General features: G+C 54.2%; 2 protein-coding genes and 1 pseudogene across 5 annotated transcripts in view; all 3 read right to left on the reverse strand.

Annotated features, from left to right (window-relative positions):
• LOC111816869 overlaps nucleotides 1-3,829 on the reverse strand; it is a 5,282-nt pseudogene extending 1,453 nt beyond the window's left edge.
• The window catches only part of Fam107a (family with sequence similarity 107 member A), a 54,528-nt gene extending 36,290 nt beyond the window's left edge, over nucleotides 1-18,238 (reverse strand). Inside the window, exon 1 of the mRNA XM_023715714.1 lies at nucleotides 17,795-18,238. Within this exon, the coding sequence (XP_023571482.1) occupies nucleotides 17,795-17,818 (24 nt within the window). The 5' untranslated portion in view covers nucleotides 17,819-18,238. The remainder of the gene's footprint in view (nucleotides 1-17,794) is intronic.
• A 3,122-nt stretch (nucleotides 18,239-21,360) lies between these two features.
• The window catches only part of Fam3d (family with sequence similarity 3 member D), a 27,779-nt gene continuing 25,465 nt past the window's right edge, over nucleotides 21,361-23,674 (reverse strand). For all 4 annotated transcript variants that reach the window (XM_004631699.2, XM_023715757.1, XM_023715756.1 and 1 more), the window contains one exon: nucleotides 21,361-23,613. In XM_004631699.2, coding sequence (XP_004631756.1) covers nucleotides 23,524-23,613 — 90 coding nt within the window. In that variant the 3' untranslated portion in view covers nucleotides 21,361-23,523. The remainder of the gene's footprint in view (nucleotides 23,614-23,674) is intronic.

A 23,674-nucleotide genomic window follows, 5' to 3' on the forward strand; every position in this document is an offset into this window, starting at 1 on the left:
TATCTCTCTTTCTTTTCTTTCTTTCTTTCTTTCTTTCTTTCTTTCTTTCTTTCTTTCTTTCTTTCTTTCTTTCTTTCTTTCTTTCCTTCCTTCCTTCCTTCCTTCCTTCCTTCCTTCCAAAATTCCCCATTTCCTGCACTCCTCCTGTGCTCATCAATATCTCATGGATTTCAGCAGTTCCTTAACAGAAGCCTGAAGATTTCCTAAAGGTGCTATTGGGTCGGGGGAGCCCCTGAATGTGGATTGTCTTCCTGTTAAGGGAACACCAGGTAAAGCTTTTTGCATCCAAACTGCACCTGGACACCCCGGGCCAACACTGGCCATGTACTTGGGGCCTGGCCACTGCACTTCCCTGGAGGACAGACAGGGGCGTACCTGCTTAGAATGGAGCATGCTGAGCTCTGCAGACAGAGGATGCAAACTCCAGGAGCCCAAGCTTGACGCCTGTTGGGTTCTTGCTGTCTGTGGCAGGACCCGGCTCAGAACCCACCCACAACACTCCATGTGCAACCTAAAAGTTAGGAGGAAGAGGCCAACCTGCTAGCATTTATTTTGTGGTTACAAATAATGTTTTGGTGGACACCAGATTCCTGTTTTTATGTAGCTGGGCAGTTGCTCCAGCCTGGAGGGAAACTTCTAACCAGTGCAGTTGCTGCGTCAATGGTTGGGTTGTTATCAGTTGTGATAGATCTTGGCATATGTGCAACCTAGTTTTAAATCTGCCGAGAACACTGAGTTTTAAAGGAATGTTCTGGTAAGTTTTTCTGAAAAGCTTCCTTGAGTTGTGCTAATAATCTGCCCTGGAATGCATTTGCTGTGTAGATTTGGAATTTTGGAGGAACATTTTTTTTTCCCTGTGAGCAGATCTGGTTTCTAAAGTCTCCATGGTGAGGCAGGTGGGCCGGTAGGACGGGGGTGGTGGTAGGAGGTCACAGCCCACGGAACGGGATCCCACTAACCCTGGTACAGGCTGGCGTCAGGCAGAGGCTGAAAACTGCCCTCCGGGGTTCTATCCTGTCAGAGCAGAGCTTTGAGCATTTGTGAAAAGCTCACCAGGGAAGCTACAGAGCCTGATTCTTGGCAGAGGAGCGAAGAGAGGAGACACCCGCAAGGCCCAGCCAACACAGGACAAGGGCAGTTCTCAGCAGGTGAAATCTGAAGCAGCCCACAAAGGTAAGGAAAGAGGCCTGGCCTCCCCAGAAACCCAGAAGAAAAAGAAATACGCACACTGGCGACAATAAAGTATTATCTTCCCCCTATCAGATTGGCAAAAATGAAAACACAATGATACCCAGTGTTGGAAAGGTCTGGGGAGACAAGCACCTGGTTTCCTCCTGGGCGGAGTGCTGACCGGACAGTCGTCGGCCCTGCAGCTGCGCCTTCCGCTATCTCTGCTGTCCCATTTCTAGGAATTGGTTTTAAGGGAAGAATCACACATACATACAGAGGTGTACAGTCAGGGGTGTGTACTCAGCAGCCTTGTTTCTAATAATAAAAAGGTGTTAATGTAAGTGTCTAAGCCAGCATGGTGGTGCACACCTGTAATCCCAGCACTCAGGAGGCTGAGGCAGGAGGATCACTGTGAGTTCAAGGCCAGCCTGGACGACAAGGTGAGCTCCAGGCCAACTTGAACTGCATAGTGAGGCCCTGTTTCAAAATGACAAAAAAAAAAAAAAAAGGTAAATATTCAGAAATGAAGGGTTTGTTAAATGTTCTTCATTATGTATTTTTTCTTTGCTATATTTTTAAAATGCCAACAATTTTGTTGCTAAAAAGGATGTTATGGAATTAGGTTTTATATGGAGGATATCTATTCTCTGTATTTGAAAATTAAGTGGAAAACAAGATTACAAAACTGGTTTTGTATATTACGACACATGTAGTGTTACATATTTTTGGTGTTACTTATATGTCTTTTTTTTTGTGGCCAGCTCAGCCCTAGTGGGGCTGGCACAGCATGTGGTGGTGGGGATTGAACCGCGGTCCCTGCGCTTTTCCTAAGCTTGCCTAAGCAGGTGCTTTAGACCACTGAGCTATCTCACTGGCCCTATATGTCTACACATACATGTATGTATAAAATTATATACATTATCTATACATGTTAGTGCATATGTGTGTGTAGATATGTCTATATAGGGATTATTTATTTTTTTATTTATTTTGTGGTAGCAGGGATTGAACTTGGGACCCTGCACTTGCCAGGCAGGTGCATGCCTCTGAGCTATCTCCCCGGCCCTCACGTGTATTTATGTAGAGAATATTTGGAAAGATTTGATTCATCATGTCCTTAGTTACTATACTCAGAAATGGGGATTTCATTCATTCACTTTTGTAGTTCTCTGAATTTCTGGAGGTTTTTTTTTTTTTCTTTTTGTTTTGCTTTGTAATGAACTTGCATTATTTCTGAGATCAGACACTGAGTTATTTCTATAATCAGAAAACAAATTCATTACTCCTAGCTCAGGACGACACAGGGCTCTGGGGCGGCAGTGTGCCTCCGAGCCAGCCTGAACGCCGAGACTGCAACCTCTCACCAGCCTGTCCTGTCTTGGGCTCGTTAGACGCCCTGTGATCCCGGCCTGCCTTTAATTCCGGTGCTAACGAAGGGCGGGAGGTGACGACAGCGTCCACCTGCCGAGCGCAGACTGTGCCCAGTATTGGCCGAGTGCGGCGCAGGCGTCCTGTCGCTGGGTCCTCAGTGTGGCTGGAGAGGTAGGAGCTCGCTTGTCATTGGCTTTCCTCGAGCAGCTTGGAGTGGAGACTGCCTGGGAGTGCTTCCTGGGAGAGACTTCCCAGGGGAAAACCGTCATGGCTCAGGCAGGGAGCTGGACGAGGCGGAAGATGGGGGTGTGCGGGTGTGGGGTCGTTGGGGTGTAGCCTCTGCCAGGGCTTACGGGAAGTCTAGAGTTTAAAGGAGCCAAAGTACTGCCCTCCCCGAGGCAAGGCGGCTGGTGGCTGATGCGGCCATACAGGTTGGTCACTATGAATAGGCCCACAGCTACCCTAGGAGATGGGTTGGCCCAGGGGCCTCTGCTGGGGCAGCCCCCATCAGCTCTGGGCTGGTCTGAGAAAGCCGTCAGTCAGTAGCTCTCACTCCCAGGAACCAGGCCTAGGTGTGCTGGACCAGGAAAGGGGGTCTGGGTGCGCACTGATCTCTTGTAACTCTTACCCTTATCATATAGACATGAAAACTGCGGCTCGGAGAGGTGGAGTAACTTCGCCAGAGTCACCCAGCTGGTACAACCTGGGCTTTGAGCTCAGGTCTGGAGCCCATGCCGCCATCCCGGAGCTAGGCTTTTTGTAATTTCACAGAAGGGAAAGAGGTGCCTTTGCGGGTTGGCCTCGTCCTGCCCTCTTCTCCACCAGGGCCCCATCCATCACCCATCAGTGCTTCTCATTAGCACTGAGGCTGGTGGTTGGCTTCAGTTGGGAGTTTTGAAGAAGAGAGTGACAGAAAGCCTTTGTGTTTCTGCAGAGGTCCCTGAAGGCTGCAGGGGTGGTGGAGCGGGTTGCTAGGAGACACGTCTCAAGAAAGGCTCCTTTGGAAAATGAGCTCCTGCTCTGTCCGTCGCCCAATGTCATTGTACCTGGTGGAGTGACATCCTGCTGTGTGTCCCCCCAAGGAATTCAATGGAAGATCCAATTCCCTCTCCAACCAGTTCTTCTGGGCCCCAGTTCAGGGCATATCTTGGACTGAACACACAATCAGCATCCTAGAGGGAATGGGCCCTCAAGCAGAATGTGCGGCCAGAGCTGAGGGGCTCACACAGCAAGTGAGAAGCGACAGGATGGCCCAAGTTTCCCCTCACCGCACACGGACGCCTGCCATAGGCCCGTGCGGTGACCAGCCCGGAATCAGTGTACATGAGGGCTGGCTGTCTTCTCCTTCCCTAATCGCAGGGTTCAAAGCCTGGGGGCAGGGCCCAGGTTATTACTTCACCAATTGGAAATGAGCAGCTGGTATTTATGGGGCATTTATGTGCCAAATGCTGGCACACAACACACTTTAGGATCTTCACATGCTAATGCTGGCCTTTAGAATGAGTCTCTATTGCCCGTGTGTGTTTGTGTGTGCAGGTACAGAGCCTTGAACCCAGGACCTTGCTCATGCTAAGCAAGCACTCCACCACTGAGCTATATCCCCAGTTCTTTTTTTATTTTGACATATATTCTTGCTACTATGTCATGTAGGCCAACCTCCAACTTGGAATCCTCCTGCCTCCGCAGTCTAAATAGCTAGAATTATAGGTGTGCACCCCTGCACATGGCTATTTTTTCCACTTTCCCTTAATTAAGGGTCAGTTATCCTTTTTCTTTGCATGTCTAGAAAGTTCTGAATGTATGCTGGGTGTGTATGTGGCTTGTGTGTGTGGAGACTCTGGGTTCTGTTATCTTCTTCATGAGAGTGCTACATTTCATCCTGCAACCTGGCCTGTAGATTCCCTGTGCTTTCCTTGCCCTGAACCTGACCTCTGTCTCCAGGGCCCAGGGGACTGCCGTACTCTAACTGGGCTCCATTGTCCTGTGCCATGCTTGGCACACTGTCCCAAGCAGAGTGCCCGGGCTGAGGGCACGCAGGCCTGCTGTTCACCATTTGCCTTCCACTGCCTCAGAACAGTTGCTTCTTTGTTGTCAAGTGCCACGTGGCTTCTGCTGTTGTGGCTTGTGTGGACTAGGTCCTCCATGGTTGCTGCAAGGGTCAGTAAAACTTAAAGCTGGGAACCCTCTCTCTCTCTCTCTCTCTCTCTCTCTCTCTCTCTCTCTCTCTCATCTAGGATGCTACAAGGACCAAAGAAAGGGCTCATGGTTCTCACTTAATGGGGGCACCGAGGTTCAGAGAGGTGCAAAGTGGCACCGTGACAGAGCTGATGGCCAGGCCTGTGTGACTTCACAGTCCCTCCTTTGTCTTTGTGTTACTCCAGTTTCCAGCCAACAGCTAAAGTTTGCATTACTAAATTTCACTGCTACTGTCACTAAAGTAAGCAGCACTGTCTGACCTGTGTTGTCCTGCGTCTCCTCTCCAGTGGGCAGCTGCGTCCTGGCTTCGGCTGCTGAGGCTCCGGTTTGAAGCACATCGCTCGCTACCTGGATGATTACACGGTCACCTAGGGGGAGCCTCTCTTGTATTCTTCCAAGAAAATGATTGCTGCCTCCCTGTCTAGCTCCACTGTCTCAGCAGTTCCTTAGGGGGTGCTGAGCCCACCGCTGTCCTCCCAGGGGCCTGCTGAAATGGTGGCGGGGTGTGTGGGTGCAGAGACTTGGGAAGAAAGAAGCAGAAGCCTAGCCAGACCATCTGACTTGAAACCTTTGGCTCATCCCACACTCTGGAAACCTCTGGGCCACAGAGTAAAGGCTACACTTGCTTTCTGCGTTCCACCCTCCGCCTTCCACACTACTGTCTTAGCTTCACTTCCTGTGACATCTGGTCCACAAACCCTGCCGTACACCTGTTTTTCCCTCCATCCTTTCCATTCTTCTACCTGGAAGAGCAACCAATGCTACAATGGCCAGGAATTCCCATGAGAGGCAACCGACTCCCAGCGTGGGTCAGCCAGAGGAGAGTGGAGCTGGGGAAGAGAAGGACCACGTCCAAGGGCTTAACACCCCAGCCCAGGCTTGTTTGGAGCTCTTCTAAGTCTGTCCAGTACATTGCCTTCTCTTAGCCCAGAGCTGAAAGAGCCCTCGATGGCTGCAGCCCTCCAGGCTCCTGTCCATGCCCACATCCTGACCACTGGATGCTGTCCTGTTTGCTCTGCCCCAAGGGCTGGGGTCCCTATGTCCCTTCAGTGTCAGGATCATCTTGCCTGGGCCTCTCAGGATGTGTCTAGTGCACAGCTGCCTCTGCTGCCATGGGCTGGCGTGGGCCGAGGACACCGAGGAGCTGGCCGGTGGAGATGGCGAGGAGTGGCAGACCGGTTCTGGGGACTCCTCCGACGGCTCTTCCTCCCGTGGAGCGGCCTTCCCGTGGTGTGTGGCTGGGGCCTACGCTGCGGGTGGAACACGGTGACGGTGAGGGCGAGGCGGGCTCGCGATTGTGCGAACGCCTTTCTAGGTCCAAGCGCGCCCTGTGCTGCTGGTGTGCACCGGTGAGAGACTCCTTGCTGGCTGCGCAAAGTGAGCGTTCAGGCTGAGGCTGGAGCCGTGGGTGAGCTCTGGGGCATCCGAGGAGCAGCCGGCGGGCACCTGGGACTTCCATTTTCCAGCCACAGGTAATGAGGTTCCACCAAGGACCTTTATGAGCTGGGGGATCCTCCTTCTTCAGGCCTCTGGCTGCAAATGTGCCTGACCAGCGCCTCAATTGCAGCCTGAGAGGCCTGAGCAGGACACCCCGCGCCATGAGCCTGACCCCTGCCACCATGAGCCTGACCCCTGCCACCATGAGCCTGACCCCTGCCACGGAAATGTCGAAAAGTGGGTGTGGCTTGACTCCTCCAGTTCTGTGGCCACGTGATATGCAGCAACGGAAAACGGAAACCCCGGGTTTTTGAGAGTGAGAAGCTGGGATTTCTCTCTACCCCGCCCACGAGCGGTGTGATCGCACGGGCGTCACAGGACCTCTCCGAGCGCCGGGTCCTCACCTGCAAATGGGTGCAGACTTGGGAAAGTCAGAGTTGGTGAAGGTAAAGCACCTAGGAGGGGCCTGGCATAGACTGGGTGCTCCGTCAGTGCTAGGGGTCCGGGGTATGATCGTTGGTAATTGTCTCCTTTATCTTAATTTTCGATAATGATCACAGAGTATTCTGATCAAGAAAAAATAATTTTGCTTACAGTAATTAATGGGAATTAGTTTGTTCAAGACTCCACAGGAGTCTGGGTGGGCCATGTCTTTGTACCTGGTACGCGACCAGCAGCGGCAGTGGAACCGCTGCCCTCAGAGCCCAGCACTGCCCCGTCTAAACCTATCCCCATTTTACAGAGGTAGAAGCGGGGCTTCAGAGAGGCCGAGTCGTTTGTCTAGCGTTACACGGCTGGCCAGTGGCGGAGCTGGATTTTCTTCCTGCACCTGGAGGGAACCGCCGGTTCTGCCTCCTTGTCTCTCTTCCAAGGTGGCGCGGGGGCCATCTGGGCTTTTTGGAATCGGGCAAAGGCAAGAAACCAGCAGCGAGGCCTGGCCCGGATCCCGTTACGCAGGTGAGCTCACGTTTCCCCCATTCTGGCGCCGAGCACAGGCCGGAGGAGCAGGCGTGGGCAGGCGGCCACTTCCCTGGTTATTCAAGTAGAAAATTACAGGTGCCTAAAATAGCCCAGGCATTCTTTTATTAATGAACAGGCAGTGAGGCGGAGGAGCTGGGATGGGGTTTGCCTGCCGCTCTTTCCCCTGGCCAGTTTCCCGAGAGGCAGGCCCCGGTGGTCCTCTCCCAGGGATGGGCATGGGAGCAGGGTTGCTGGTGGCATTAGGTCTGGGAGGTACTTTCAGGGCTTGGTACCAGCCCAGTCCTGAGAGCAGGTGCTGGGCCTGCACACTGCACCCACCACAGCCACCTGCTTCTAGCTGTGTGGCCCTGGGCAAGTGGCTTAGCACCTCTGGGCTTTGACTTTTGCAAAATGAGATGAGTGCTAAGCTCACAGAAAAGGCTGTTTTCTCCTGACTACTGCTAACGCTTGTGCCCTGTAGACAGTGCAGACAGGGTGGGGAGAAGACAAAGAGGGCCTGCTCCATGTCCCTGACCTTCAGCCCTTTCCTCACGGGCCACCTGGCCCCAGTAGCTCCTCCCATCCTCTCGCTGGGCCAGTGAGGGAGATGGTGGTATAGCCTGGCTCTTCCTCAGCCTGCAGATGTCAACTGAATGTTGCCGCAGTTGTAGCAGCCTGGAGGTGGGTCCTCTTTTCATTTCTGGGGCCTCTCAGGCTTTGCTGAGAGCCATCTAGAAGATGGGACAGGAGGAAAGCCAGTTTGTGGGTTCTTGACATGGCTATGGGGTTTCCCCAGGGGGCCATGGGTGACTTTTCCCACTGCAGGCCCAGCACAGGGTGCCTGGCCACCTGTCTCCTCGCTGAAAGGTCAGGGCAGAAGGCAGCTGTCCCCTTCCTTGGGGCTGTCTGTGGCTGGTTAATATGCACAGTGCCTAGAACGGGGTGTGGCAGACATTCCACAAGCTGCCCTCCGGACCGGGCCAACATTATTGCGTGTGGGGAGGGCTGCCTGTGGTCACCCTCTTTGGAGGCTGATTTGTAATGAGCCATAAGGGACAGCGGCATGGCCCTTTGCGGGGGCAGGTGTCACCATGCATGCATACAGCACCACCTCCAGGCTCTATCTCTATAGCCCAGTGTGGCGCTGGTCACCTCATTTGCTGTGACACCCTTCAAACTAATGGGAAGAATTACTTGTTCTTCATATGTGAGGAAACGGAGCTCAGAGACATAAAGTAACTCTCCCAAACTGCACAGCTGGAAAGTGGCAAGCTGGGACTTTGTCGCAGGCTTGTCCGACGCAGGCTTCCTGCATGAGGGGCAGCCTGTCACAGTGCAGAAATCCCAGTCCCTGTGCCTGGGAGCTCACCTCAGGGTGGTAGAACCCAAATTCACAAATCGTTTCCAGGAGTAGTTCCTCCTGAGTTCCCCAGATGCGGTACTGGGCTGAGATCGGTCTGGTGGGGGGTCCCTGCTCTGACACACCCTACCTCTGCCGCACTTTCACTTCTCCAGCCTCAGCTCCCCATCTGTAAAATGGGCACAATCAAAGCATGGCTGAGAAGATGACATAGGGCAGCATGAGCTTCCCGCATGGTGTGGCACGTGGGATGTGCTCAGTGTCTGTGCTCCTCATGGCTTCACTGTTCTTCCTAGAGGACCCGGTGGCCCTGAGGGTCATGCTGTGCTCTGCGTCTGTGCGTCCCCAGAGCAGTGGCTGGTTGACATCCGGGGAACACTGGCTTCCTCCCCTGGTCTTCTCCGGTCTCCGCAGTTGGTCACTTCAAGCCAGGCAGTGCTGCGTTTGGTCTGGGCTGCCCTGTGTGTAGCGGTGGAAGGGCCACCCCACCGCCCGAGGCTGGGGTCAGCAGATGTTTTTCCTTTTGCCACAGTGTGGACTGAACCCAGGGTCTTTGCACTGAGCTACATCTCTAGTCCTCCATTTTTGTTTCTTTATTTTGAGACAAGTTCTCCTTCAGTCTTGAATTGCCCAGGCTGGGCTCCAACTTACCATCTTCCTGCCTCAGCTTCCCAGAATGCTAGGATTACAGACGCATACTGGGGTCAGCATGACTTTCACAGTGGGCCTTGAGCTCCAGAGAGGGTGCTGGTCCCAGCAGGAGGGGTGAAGCTAGTGTAGCTTCAGTGGGCTTGGCCAGGCCAGAGTGACAAGTATGTTCGATGCACAGGCAGGTCCGGATGGATCTAGCCCAGAGAGACCCAGCAACCTGGAGAATACTGGGAGTGTGCTGTGCAGGACCCCGGCCTGGGCCCGCCCACCGCATGGGGGCAGTGACCTCTGGGCAAGTAGGTAGCTCCAAGGGTACATTATGAGGTGGCCTGGGGGTGCTTTGCACCTCACCTTTCTGAGCCTATTTGCAATCTGTAAAATGGGGTTGATAGTCACCCTGACTTCACGGAAGGCCCCTGGGCAGAACCCTGCACCTAAGAAGTACTGGCTCGATGGAAAGTGAAATGGAGCTGTGTGATGCCCACGCCTCCAAGGACCCGGATGCTCTGCGTGAGGAGGAGGAAAGGAAGAGGAAGAAAGCCGTGTTCCATACACTGTGTTCTCCGGGGCGGCAGCTCATGACCAGGGCAGTGAGCCGTCAAAGGCAAGTTCTCTGTCCCAAGGAGGCCTTTTCATCCCTGTGGACTCGTGAGGCACCCAGCTTCAGCGAACCCAAGCACAAGCTCCAAGCTGGATTCATCACAGGAAAGCATAAAGGTCACGTGCCGGGATATACTTCCCAGGATGAGTGGGAATAAAGAATGACCCAAATGTCCCTGGCCACGGCTGGTCAGGCATGGCGTGTCCCTATTCGAGGAATCCTCTGGACCTTGCAGCGTGTGTTGGTGTGGGAGGATTCCTGGGTGTGGAAAGGAAGTCGCTGTCATGGGCTTACTTAGGACTCAGGGCCCAGGTGCGTGGGTAGAAGTCCTAAAAGAGACATAGCTCAGCAGCATAAGCACCTGCTGGCAAGTGCAAGGTCCTGAGTTTGAACCCTCATACCAAATTAAAAAAAAAAGTTCTAAAGGATCTATGTTTTCTGAATTTTTCTGTGTTAAAAATGCACTGCTTGCAGGCTGGGGAGATGGCTCAGTAGAATAAGCGCTTCCCTGGCAAGCACAAGGGCCTGAGTTCAATCCCTGGCTCCGTTAAAAAAAAAAAAACAAAAAAACAAACACTTTTCTGAGTAAAAAGAATAAGAAATATTTTAAACAATATTAAGGAGTGAAGTTCACATTTAGAATTAATAAAAGTGAAGCAAAGTGGAAAGTGATAGAAAATAAAGAGGGTGAATCCCAAGCCCCGTTGCACCCCTCTCTTCACGTGCAGCCTCTATGGGGTTTGAGGCAGGGTTGTCTTGTTTGCCACTGGGAATCTCTTCCCTTCTAGGTAGCAAACCAGCTCGCCCTGATCCCCCGCAGCCTGGGGAGCATGGAGAACGGTTCTTCCCTCTCTTTCCCCCTGTTCCCTCATCTCACTCTGCCTGGGCCTTTGGCTTTGCCTCCCGGAAGACTGCATCCTGCTGATGGCTCCTAGCTGCCACCGTTGTTGTCCAGAGTCTCCTCCCAGCTCCAGCCAGCTGCCTGTTTGCCAAAACAGCAATTTATTGGGCTCATACTGCGTATTGACCTCTGTGTGCCATAGACTCTACTAGCCCATTTTGCAGATGGTTTTGTAGAGGTTAAGAGGGGTCAAAGAGGCAGGCAAGATCCCAAAGCACAGGGGGGCACAGGTGTGCCTGACTTCACGGCCTGATCTGGAGGCTGCAGTACAACTGACTCTGGCCCGCTGGCCCTGCACCGTGCTCAGCTCCTTGGCCTGGTTCCCCAGGCCCGCGAGCAGTCTGGGCCCCAGAGCTGCCTGCCCATCCTCTGCCTCCTGCTGCAGCAAGGCTGTGTTGCTCATGGCATCCAGAGTAGCAGCAAGGCCTCTGTCCTCTGGCTTTTGTGCAGACAAGTTCCCGCAGCTGGTGTGATGTCACCCTCTCTTGGCCTGGCTAACACCGCTTAGATGGCTTCTCCTCTAGGAAGCCTTCCTGATACCTTTTCTCCAGGGCTGGGTACACCGGGCCATGGGAAGAGGGTGAATCGGAGGGAGACCTGTTCTCTGGAGGAGGCGGCTCCACTCAGCCCCCCAGGAGCTCCGTTTCCTTCCTGGATGGTGAAGCCTTGACTGGGCAGAGGCAGCTGCCCTCCCGGCGCCAGCTCCTGTGGGCACAGTGGCTCCATGCAGCCGTGGCTCTGGGGAGATGGCCAAGAACAAAGGGACACCCGCAGGCTGCAGGGCTGGCAGGCTGGGCGGGATGGGTAGAAACCACCCAGGACCTCCCCTCCTCCACAGTGTCCACCTGATGAAGGACAGCCCTGAGGACACTGCCATGGAATTTTCCACTGTCCCTGGCCTGGCTCTGTCTGAAGGAGAGAGAGAGCCTGCAGCAGCCCAGGGCTGAGCAGGTTCTCCGGCCCAGACTAGGCCTAGAGGAGGACTGGGAGGGAGCGCAGGGCTTGAAATGGCTGCAGGGCCACCAGCTCCTGGCTGGGGACTTTGGAATCTTGCTCATTTTTGTTCTGTTTTATCTTTTACATCTAAGTCTATGAGAGTCCAGCTCTGTTGTCATCTATTATACATTCACTGTCCTGGTTTTGTTTTGATATCAAAGTTACTTTATTATCATAAAACAAAGTGGGAACTGATTCCTCATTTTCTCTTGTCTAAAATATTTTGCATAAAACCAAACTGATGAATTCTCTTAAAGTTTAATAGAACTTTCCTGGAAAACTGATGGTCTCTTCGTAGGAAGATTATCTCAGGATTCAATCTCTTTGAATGTTATTAACTATTTAGGTTTTCCATTGGTCCTTAAGCCAGTTTTGTTCAGTAATGTTTTCTAGATGGATCTAGAAAGTTTACATTTTTGGAGGTTTAACATCAGCCCTATTAAAAAAAAAAAATAAGGCCGGCCAAATAAGCACCTGCTTAGGCAAATGCAGGGAATGGGGTTCAATCCCTGGAGTGCTGTGCCGCCCCTGCCTGCAGGGCACACTGAGATGGCAATTGAGACTGGGTATGGTGGCATGCGCTTATAATTCTTCTGTTTTCATCGCTTGGGAGGCTGAAAACAGAAGAATTACTACAAGTCCGATATGCGTAGTTAGATCCTATACTGCATTAACAACAAACAAAGATCAGCCATATCATTCTCTGCTCTTTTTAAAACAATCAGCTTTTCGTCAGGTTGATCTTTGTCATTATATGTACCTAACACTACTTTAGCATCTACTCTTATTTTTAATTTTCTTTTAAAAATTATTTATTTATTTATTTGGTACAGGGTCTCCCTACACAGTTGGACCTCATAGTGATCCTCCTGTCTCAGCCTCCCCAGTGCTAGGATTAGAGGTGTGCACCACCACGCCTGGTTTCAGGGCAGCATGGCTCGCCCAGCGTACCGGGTATCAAACCCAGGTCCTTGGGCTTGCCAGGCAGGCACTTAGACCACAGAGCTATTTTCCTAGCCCTTTAGTTTCTTATCCCATCTTCATTCTTTTGGATTTGCCCTGTTGTTCATTAATCAATTTCTTAATTTTGACATTTAACATATTATATTTCAGCCTTCTTTTATCATGTGCATTTAAGGCTATGAACTTCTTAGGTTCTGTTAGCCAAATTCACAAATATGTATATTATCATTTGGCCTAAAGATTTTCTCGATGTTCCTTTTGGTCAATTTCTAAGTGTCTTACATTTTCCAGGCACATATCTGTTGTTTTTTTGCTTATGTATTATCCTTTAATTGTGTCGTAGATGTATGGAATGGGTGTGTATAATACTGTTTTATAACCTAGACTGTAGTTGACATTTGTAGATACGCCATGGGTGCTTGAATAATAGTCACAGGTTTCTAAATGCATCTTTTAAATCAAGGCTGTGAATTTTTTAAAAATGAAAAAAAAACCCTTGTAACAAGGGACCAGTATATAGTTTTTAGATTCACAAGAATTCATCAGCTCGGCCACTACAAGCTGTTGGTGACGTGTGGGACAGCTGCACGCGTCCGCACTGCAGGCAAGGTGGGACTCGCTGTGACCGGTTTGGTGTTATCTTGTTGAGGTTGGAACGTGCTGCCCTGACACTTCGAGATTCACATCCAAGCGATGACGCGGGTGCATTGCGGATGCGTACGGGGCAGTGTACCCCTCAGTTAGGGGGTGGCTGAAGTTCAGAGGTCAACCCAAATGCCCAGCTACATTCCAACGATGGTGTGGACAGATGCAACCTAGGTACGTAACAGAGGATTTGAAGACACCCGTCTTCTAGATTCACAGAGCAACGCTATAAATCTCAGGAGCGCAACATAAAATGACAGAGAAACAGAGCAAGTGTAGACAGTATACGCTGATCCTGTTCATGTTAAGTCGGGACGGGAACAACTCAGAACTTAAGGATTCTACCACGGTGGTGAGAGCGGGGTGGGGCAGGTGACGGACCCAGGGTCTCCTGGGCCACCTGCTTGTTCTCTTTACCGGGTTGGATGCAGGGAATTTGTGTCTGCATCATATATATATATATATATATATATATATATATATATATATTGCAAATAGTCTTTTGTAGAAGCTTACTAATTAAATAAAATAATATAAAAGTTTAGCAATTATAAAAACAGACTTAGGGCCAGGGAAGTAGCTCGGCAGTCTAAGTGCCTGCTTGGCAAGTGCAAGGAACCGGATTTTGGCCCTGCACCAAGCTGGCCACTGAAACCAGGTGTGGTGGCACATGCTGGTAATACCAGTGCTGGGGAGGCTGAGACGGGAGGATCACTGAGTCTGAGTTGCGTAGTGAAACCCTGTACCAAATAAATAAATAAATAAACAAACAATTAAAAAACAAACAAGCAGACTGAGGGATTACCTACCCCCAAATCATCTTTGAGGAAGAAAGGGACATTTACGGGAATGTCAGCTCACTCTTTTTCTCCACTTCGGTAAAAGGGGCCACAGGAGATTTTGGAAGAAAGAAGATAACTAACCTCAGTGTGATGTCGCCTGGGCCTCCTAGGGGCAAAGATGGAGGCTAGGGCTCTGGGGAAACCCCTGCAATGGGCTTCTAGTGACGGGAGGGTGGCAGCCGAGAGCAGGCCTGGCCGGGCCACCTGAGCAGGGGCCGGAGTGGGCAGGGCCAGGCCAAACTCTTCTCAGTATAGGAGCCAAGCCCCTCCCAAGCCCAGGCCCTGAGACGTGATCTTCCCTGGACAAAGCCCCTGGTCACGCGGGCCCTGGATCCACGCCGTGCTGAAAGCGATCCGGCCCCACGGGAGCTGAGATTTTGGATTTCTGCCTGCAGGAGAGCTGGCATCTGCCGGGCCCCTCCTGCCACGCCTCCTCGCTCTTTCAGGAGAGAAATCAAATTCTTCTGAACGTTAAGGACCCTCCTTTTGCGGTTCCCAGGGGATTATTAACTCCGCCAGGCACCAGGCGAGGGGAGGCTTAGTGTGGCTTGGGGTGAGCAGCTAGGAGGACTAGTGGGCGAGAGCAGATGAGAGCAGGGGCTGCGGGGCCAGATGCAGCCTGCTGCAGGCCCGGCTCTGGCTGTCCTCCCAGCAAACAGCCTCCTGGGGTCAGGGAGGGCCTCAATGAAGGCCAGTACAGGCGGGGTGGGCGATGCAGGAATTGGGCCCTCGGAGCCACCGAGGGCAGGGATGGGCCGAGGGTCTGCAGGACCCCCCACCATCTTGGCCTTCAGCCCTACGTGCCTAGAGCCGCCTAGAGGAAATCGACTTCCCTCCCTTGCGGTCTCATTTTTTAAAGTTGCCGCCACGTGCTGGACCATGCTGGGTATGAGGTACTGGGCTCACAGTGCAGATCAACAGCTCATACAGCCTCCCCTCCTCTCCTAACGAATTGCAGAATCAAAGACAAATGCACAGCATGGGCAGCAAGGCAGGGAGAACCAAGATCTTGGAGAGGACCGCGGCTTGGGCCTGTGCTGGGGAGGTCAGGATGGTGGCAGTGCTGTGGCGTCCCCGGGAGACCCAGCCCTCCTGGCTCAGTGTCACCTTCCCGATTGCCTGGGACAGTCCCACAGATTTAGCAACACTGTGGGCCTATTTGTACAGGTGGGGCTCTGAGGCCAGCTCCCCGTTCCCATTATCTAAGTCACAAAGCAGCAGTCTGAGGCCAGCACCTGGGCCCAGATCCCCGCTGGCAGAGGGCGCTGGCAGAGGGCGCTGCGCATCCAGGTATTCCTTGTGCAGTGCCCAACCTGTACATTTGTTTAAGGTGGCCCTGGACATCGAGCCTGGCTGGAAGAAGGCCAGGGTCAGAGGAGAACACCAGCCCTGCCAGCAGCCACAGGGACAAGAAAACTGCCCTTTTCCTGCCTGTCTCCAAATAAATGCCTCTTTTAGTTGTCCCCAGCGCTGCACCCTGTCCCTGGGCTTGGCCAGGGAAGAAATTTCAGCTTTAATCTTTTCGAGGCTTCAGCCCAGGCATTCAGAGGGTGGGGTGAAGGAGGACAGGCTGGAGAGGAAGCGGTCAGGGGCTGCTAGCAGCAGAGACAGCAGATGGAGAGACAGCAGGAGCTGCGGCGTGTGCAGGCTGGGCAGGAGTCCCACTCACAGCTCCCCGGGGCGCGCTGGCTCCCTCCTGACCCCAGAACACTCAGCGATGCAGCTGTCCAGACCCGAGGTGCACAAGTGACCTGCGCAGTCAGGGCCGGCCGGCGCTCGGCAGAATGTTCTGCTCTGCTGAGGTTATTGGCACTTTCTGAACAAGGTTTCCATTTCGCACGCATCTTGGTAAGAATGAAGCAAGCCCCCTCCCACCCCAGCACTTTCGCTGTAGGGTCACAAGTTCGAGTCCTGCCTGGGAAACTTAATGAGACCCTGTCTCAAAATAAAATACACAAAAGGTCTGGGGATGTAGCTCAGTGGTAGAGAGCCCCTCGGATTTCCAGTCCTACAGGCACAGCCACACACGCATGCACAAACACGCATAGACACACGCCACGAGGTCAACACCCTGGACCTTATCCCTGGATTCCAGCTGACATGCCCAGAAAGGGACCTATCATCTTCCCAAAGCTCAGTGGCATTTGTTATTTTAACATGACTGGGAGTCCTGGGAACTTCCACCTGACCTTTTCAGCTCCTAGACAGGGAAACTGAGGCCTGGGGGAGGGGCGCGTGAAGCAGTTCCTCCTCATGTAATTCTCACACCTGTAACACCAAAGAAGGTTCTGTTTGTATTGCCTCTTTGTAACTAGAGAAACCGGGGCTCGGGCCTCACCAGGCACGCAGCTCTGAGCCTCTCTGCAGGCACCCCCCCAACCCCCCGCCCGGGGTTTCAAACAGCCTCAACCCCAAAGCGAGCTTTGGCTTCTGCTTCTGTACAATGGGGCCAGGGCTGCAGATGCCAATGTAGCAGGCCTGGCTCACCGAGAGAACGCTGCCGCTGCTGGGCTGGGCCCTACCACTTCCTGCTGGCGCCCGGGAGAGGTTTATAAGAGATGAAGCGGAGGAGTGCGCGGCTCCTGACAGGCAGAGTAGAGGTGCAGACAGCGGAGGTGCAGAGGCCCCAGCTGCACCTGTCGTCCTCCTCCGCCCATTGCCTGTTCCCACACTGCGTGTCTGCAGGGCAGTGAGCCGGGACTCGAGGCTCACGTGGCGAGTCAGGTGACTGTCAGCAAAGTCCAAGGGGCTGGGGGACCCCGGGGACCATGCCAGGAGGCTGCTGGGCAAGAAGAGGATTCTGCCTTTCGGGGAGCTCTCTCCTCACTGCCCTGGGCTCCTGGTTGATGCTGTCTCTGTCCTCGTGTAGGGGAAAGCGTCTTTCCCTAAAGAATAGAGCATCCCGGGAGCTGGGGTTCAGGCCCACTTCGCAGACAAGAAGATGAGGGGTTCAGGTCTTTGCTGTAATAAGTAGGCAGCAGCTGTGACAGGGTAGCCTGGTATTGTGTCCCTGAGCCACACAGCGAGAGTATGCAGAGCCCACCTCCCCCAGGCCAACCTAGGAAGTGACTGTGCCAGCTGCCCCTTCCCTATTGACACCAAAGCCAGGGCCACTGCCACTGTCACAGACTGAGCTGTCTGTAGCCCAACTCAGTGCCCGGACTTAGAGACAAGCAGGAATAAAACAAGTATAACTAATAATAGACCAGAGCTTATACGCAACCCGCCAGGTATCCGCCCTCTTCTCAGTACTTTCCATACTGAAGTCCGTTTGGTTCTCCTAGGCAGTGACTGTTCCTATTTTTCAGGTGAGATGAGGTACAAAAAGCTTAAATTACTTTTAAGCTGTAAGCCGGATTCCTACATCAATTCCTTTTTATCTTTTCCCTGCATACCTCTGTGCCGAAAGCTGAGCTGGGGTGTGGGGAGGGGGCGCCCCTTGAGCCTGTGTTCAGGGAAGGGGAGACGTGGGTGTTTAAGGCCAGGAAGCCAGAGCAGTTGGGCCTTCCCGTTCTGTCCTAGGCACGGAGAGATCAGACACGGGCTTTGTCCTGAACCCCAGCCAGGTTTCCAGAGGAGAATCTGGGTGAGGAGCTGGGGGAGGGGCTGTGCGCAGAGTGGCTGAGCTCGAGGTGGGCACCCGGGCTCCTCTGTGGTGCTGCCCGTGTCCAGGGCCCCAGCCAGGTGGGCGGGGTTCTTACCTTTTTCCCCTGGATTGCTCCCATGGCAGGAGGTGAGTATCAGGCCCAGGTGGGCTTCAGGGCCAGGTGGGGGTCTTCCCGCTGGCTGATCTCAGGAGCCAGGCCCTGAGGGGCTGCGGGTACTAGGACCCCGCCTCCTTGTGGCTCGTTCTCCAGGCACAAAGGTGGCTTTCATTGACACTCCAAGCCTGGACACCTCCGCCAGGCTTAGGGCAACTGCTCCTGACCCACGGTGGCCCGCAGGCCTTGTGAGGGTCCTCACAGCACCTCACTTTCCGGAGCACTGCCTCTCTCAGGAAGGGAAACTGAGGCACCTGGGAGCATGGAAGAGGAGCAGGTGACCCTCTCATCACACGGCAGATCTGGTGTGGCAGGTGACCCTGGGCTGGCCCGGCGGGCAGGACTTGGCCTTCTCACCTGGCCGGGCACCACTCAGCAGTTGGGGCCAGAGCACAGGGCACTGCAGTGGAGGCCTGGGGCGGGTCTGTGTGGGCATGTCCCAGGACACTTGGGGCCCAGGGCTGGCTGGGAGCAGGCCCGGGTGCCCTCCCCAGCATCCAGCAGGGCAGAGGCAGCCAGCAGGGCAGCAAAGCATGTGCAGGTTGATTCCAGGCCACGGCCATGTCCTCCCAGTGCCCCGGCAGCAGTCGCCTCTTTCTTACCCACCGGCCCATGCCTCCCTTTGATGCCAGCAGGCAGAGGTTAAGACAGCAGCTACTTGGGGCCCGGATTGTAGCTTTGTCCATCACTCCCATGTAGGGGACAATATTGGATCTCATTCATCTTCCTCTGTGTGTGTGTGTGCGAGTGCGCGCGAACACACACACACACATACACACACACGCACACACACACGGTAAAAGGGGTGAGGCATGTACGGCTGGTGCAGTCAGCCTATTAAAGCATGAATTTGTCATGCCCCTTGTCTATACTTCTGTGACCACAGGGACCCACAGTCCCCCACAGCACCCCCAGGGGCCCAGGGCCTGAAATGAGGAAGTTCTTGTTCAGCTCGGACCAGAGCAGGGGGAAACAGTCCCCACTGGGGGGCACTGCTGTCACACTGTAGTACACTGACACAAATCCTCTGCCCAGCAGGTGGGGACCTTGCCACCCTCCCTGCACCCCGCACACAGGCCAGTGAAATACAGACCAGAGGACGTTTCCAGTGGCAGATGGCAGTAGCCAGTGGTTAGCGCAGAGTCCCACCTGGCCCATAAGGTGGATCATCAAGCCTGGCTTCCTTTTCTCTCAGACCTCATTCCCCACTCTCCTCTCTCCCTGGCAGGAAGTTCTGGGACCCTCACACCTCCCTCTGACCCAAGGCCTTGCCTTTGCTATTCTGGCTGCCTGCCTGCCTCTTGTCCTCTGACCTCTGCATGCTTCTTTCCCTGTTATCCTTTGGGCTTCGCCATAGCTTTCCCAGAGAAGCCTTCTCCGGCTCCCTGGACCAAGCAGCCTCTCAGTTCCTTAGTGATTGAAATTACATTACTGCTGACCTGGTGGGCCTGGCCCAACAGTTTACCTCCCTGGTCCAGAGCAGTGTGTGGCCCACAGTGGTTGCTCCCCGGTGCTGGGGGAAGAATGAAAACCGTGGATTAAATGGAGCTATTCATGCATGCGTGTATTTCTCTGTGACTCACTGTAACAGGAGCCAGGACGCTGTGCTCCTGTGGGGCGATTGCGCCTTCGTGGTGTTGTGCTTGCTGTGTCTCCTCCAGCTCCCATGGCCCCGCTGGCTACTTCCTCTTCCTCACCCCTGGGTCCAGCCCCTGCCTCGCTGACCCCGGTCCGGTTGTCCCTGCTGCGGTGGCGTAGGCACAGCCTCTTCCTTCCTGCAGCGAGAAGGCAGCTCGCAAGATTTCGAAGGGCAGGCACTGAACTGGCCGTCTGCTGGAGCAGCGGCGCGGCTCTAGGTCAGCCCTGACAATCAAACTCTGCGGGCAGCCATCCCATAATTACCCGACAGCCTGGCTCTCGGTGGGATGGGTGGGGAGAAGGGGGGTTTTACACGTTTATTAATTTTTTTTCCATCTGCCTGAAGTCCTGCTAGAACATGGCTTATGAGCAGCCAATGGGGTTTGAGCTCTGGTTCCCCCGGCCTCTCCTTCTCCCCTGTCTTGGAACCGGGGCGGCGGAGTTGGTCCCAAGGTCCTGTGCAGTCTTAAGACGTGTTTGTTCGAGGAGGACTGGGGTGGGGGAGAGGAGAGCAATGGGTCCCTCCCCTGGGGTTGAAATGATGCGTGGACCCAACGTGTCCGGGGCACAGCGACTTTTCCGGCAGTGAGGTGTCACTCTTCTGTCAATGGCAAATCCTCCATGCTCTGAGACAACCAGGTCTGTGAGCTCAACACCTGTCCCCGGAGCCCCACAGCTCCCTGTGTCGCGTGGTCTGCCACCTACTGGTGAGAACCGGAATTACAGACCTCAAATGCATGCGCCCTGGGGTCTCCTCCTTGCTGTTGTGGTGGCGTTGGGGGTCACCCAGGCAGGGTTCGAGGAGGTAGACAAAGCCCCGAATCCTGATGCCAGGGTTGTGGCATTCCTGTGGGAAATCAGTCCATGTCTTTCCCATCTTGCCTCTCAAATACTCCTGAGATGTCCTCCCACCCCTTTTTCCTGTCCATCAATTACGGCCCCTCCACCCCTGTCCCTAAATTGGGCAGCAGTTCCTCAGTGGCCTCCCTGCTTCCACTGGTGTCTCCACTCACAAGCGGGAGTTCCTGCAAATCGCAGATTTGGTTGCCCCAGCACAGCAGGTCCTGGGATGCTCAGCCTGGCTGCTGCCCCTTCCAGACCTCTCAGCATCCCAGCCTCACTTGTGCTGTGCACAGGGCCTGACACACCTTTCTCTCTTCTCTGCCTGGCCACCTCCTCCCAAGCCTGTGAGCTGCTGTGGGTGCTGCTTCCTTCTGGAACCTCAAGGCCGGGGCAGCGTCCTGGGGTCCGTCAGTCAGGCCTGCCTTTGTTGACTGAGGGAACTGCCTCTCCTCAGCTGCAGACCCAACCCTCTAGGCTCCTGTTCTTAGCCTCCTGCCCTGCCCCACCCTGCACTGACCTGGTGGCCCACAGGGTGACCACAACTCCCTGAAAACTCCATTAAGTCTCACAGGTTTGCCCTGCTACCTCTTACCCCATGCGGCTGGCTCAAGAGCACCTTCTCCTTGGTGGGCCTGGAGGGACAGCCCTGGCCTCGTGGGTGTTTCCTTAGAACCCTGTGCCTCACAAGGTTGTGGGAAGGAGAGGGTGGCCTGACTGTAGAGTCTGCCTGACTGGAGAGTCCTGGCACAGGAAGAACATGGCTGTGTCTACTTTCTCCACGTGCAGACAGTCAGGGACAGCAGGGCAGTGGTGTCACTCAGTCCCTTTAACAACAGCAGTTTCTGCAAAGTTCTGTCCCACTGGCTGGACCTAAACAGCCCCTAGACACCAGCTCTGGGATGAGGCTTCTCATACAGGTGATGTATTAAGAACCAGCCCTTGGATTACCAGTAAAGAAGTGGCACAGGGAAGGTGCCTTAGTTGCTTTTCTTGTCGCTGAGACAAAATACCCAACATTCACAGCTGAAGGGGAAAAGGTTTATTTCAACCCACACTTGGGAGTGGGTTCAGTCCGTAGTCACTGACTGCACAGCAGGTGGCCCTGGCAAAGAACGACCATAGCAAAGATGGGCAGCCAGGAGGCAGCAGGCAGCAAGCGAAAGTGATGCACAAGCCTGCTTTCTGTCCCTTTGGTTTTGCCCAGGGTGCCCCAATCTTGGGTTGGGTGGCGTCACACCAGGTGGGGGCACCCTTAATCCCACTCAGGACTATACCAAACCCATCAGTGGCCTGATTTTGTAATCAGCCACTCTTGATCCCAGCGTTAAGTGCTCAGATCCATCCGCCTCCGTAAAAGGCCACCTACCACGTAGGACACTTGGGGACATTCAGCTCGAGCTGTCCACAAGGGGGAGGCAGCTGGACTGAGGGACATTTCCAGGCAGTCCTAGCTTCAGTCAGCCCAGGTGCTGGCTACAGGGCCTCTGAGTCACCTGGCTCTATCCCTGGGCTTGCACCTCTCCAAATCAGTTGAGTCCTTAGCAGAGGGCCCCCTAGCGGGGACAGAACTCAGCCCCTTGTCCTTTGCTTTTGTGAGCCAGAGTCCCAGAGGGCAGGCTGGCAGAGGAGGAACCTAGTGGATTACCCTCTGTCCTGCCTCCCCACCCCCGCTCCCTGTCTCCAGGACAGCCTGTCCTCAGCTCTCTGCCTGCCAAGCCTGTGACATGTTCTGTCCCCTTGGACACCAGGAGCCAAGCCAGCTCATGCTGCAGGCTGCTGCCAAGAGCCTGCTGCCGCCTCTTGCTTGGCCAGTCTTTTACATTTTGTAAGTATTCTTGTTTGTTCTTTAAAAAAAAAAAGTTTTCAAAGGTGTTTATGGTCACAGTGGAAATTTCCTGCTACTTTCTTTCTGTGGGCAGGTTTCCGGCCAAATGTTTGCTCAAGAATTAAATAGGCATGGATATGGTTTCGGGGAGTTTCTGGAGGCTGCCCCCTCCAGGCCTGAGGCTGTTCCGGGGGGTTTGGGGAGGCCAGGGACTTGGGGGTGAAAGGAGGAGGCTGGGGTCTTTCCCTGGATTTCACATCCATGCATGTTCCAAAGTAGGTTCTGGCCGTGGACCTAAGCTCACTGCGATGCAGCCCTGTCAGGGGTCCCCACACCCCAACTTCCTTTCTTCCTCACTCCTACGGCACCCTGGAAGTCCAGCCTGCCCCCAGAGCTCAGGAATGGGGCGCACTCCACTTTAGGCTGGAGGTTTCTTCCCTGTGACATGCTCGGAGGCTGAGGACTAGCCTTTCCACTTTAGGACTGTTTGGGGACCCCTGAGTCCTGGCTCCCGGGGCCTCCATTCAATGGGATCCGGTGACACCTCTGGCTGGGGCTCCCTGGGAATTCATAATTCAGCCTCACTAGGTGCCCGGGGGAGCTGGTGTGTGAACTCCCCTGCCCCTTCTCCCCGGAGCGGGCGCCTCTGAGGCTCATGCTCTGTGTAGATTCCTAGAGGCCGCCCGCCAGGAGACTCTGACTTCACCCCTGCACCCGGGTTCACCATTCTCAGGAGCCCACACTGGGCCCAGCAGCCCCTTGCTAGGTGCCCCACTCTTTTCAGTCTGAGCTCTGTCCTCTTCTTCCCTGCCTTCCCCGCAGCTCTCCTGCATGCAGTAGGCCGTGACAATAGTCTTGGTGTCCCATCCTCCGGTTCTCTCAGTCCCAGCCCAGCTTACCCAAGACCTAGGTACCAAGGACTCTTTCACCTCTAAATGAATCCCTGACACAGAGCTCCACCCCTGCAGCCTCTTGGTGCCCCTGGAGCTGTCAGTCACCCCCTGTCCCAGCCCACAGCCCTGTTAGCTGCGCTTGAACCAGCTCAATCCAGGGAGAGAGTAGGCAACCCAGGGGCAGGGAAGTTTGTCCTAAATCAGTGAAAATAAATTTAATGTTGCTCCAACGTGAGCTGTTGGTTCTTCCTGGAGGCAGACCGCTGGCACCTCTGTCCTCTCTGCCGGCAGCTGGGTCCAGAAGGACCAGGAGAATTTCATTCCCACAGAGGGAAGCCAGTCACAGCACCCGTGGGCGGCCAGCGCTGTCCGGGTGTCCCTTCTCCCCTGCAGGCCAGCCCAGCCCCAGGCTGCAGCTCCCACTCAGGCAGAGCCTCTTCAGGGCCCTGGGCCAGGAGGAGCCCGGCCACCTAGAATATCTTCTGGGGCACGCAGCCCTCCAGTTCTAGCAGCTCCGGCCAGCCCTCGTACTTGTTCGTCTCTGGATTGTTCTTTAAAAACTGGAGAGACAGGGAGAGAGAGAGAGAGAGAGAGAGAGAGAGAGAGAGAGAGAGAGAGAGA

Source organism: Octodon degus, unplaced genomic scaffold, assembly GCF_000260255.1.
Source record: "Octodon degus isolate 3935 unplaced genomic scaffold, OctDeg1.0 scaffold00043, whole genome shotgun sequence".
In the NCBI taxonomy this organism is placed as follows: domain Eukaryota; kingdom Metazoa; phylum Chordata; class Mammalia; order Rodentia; family Octodontidae; genus Octodon; species Octodon degus.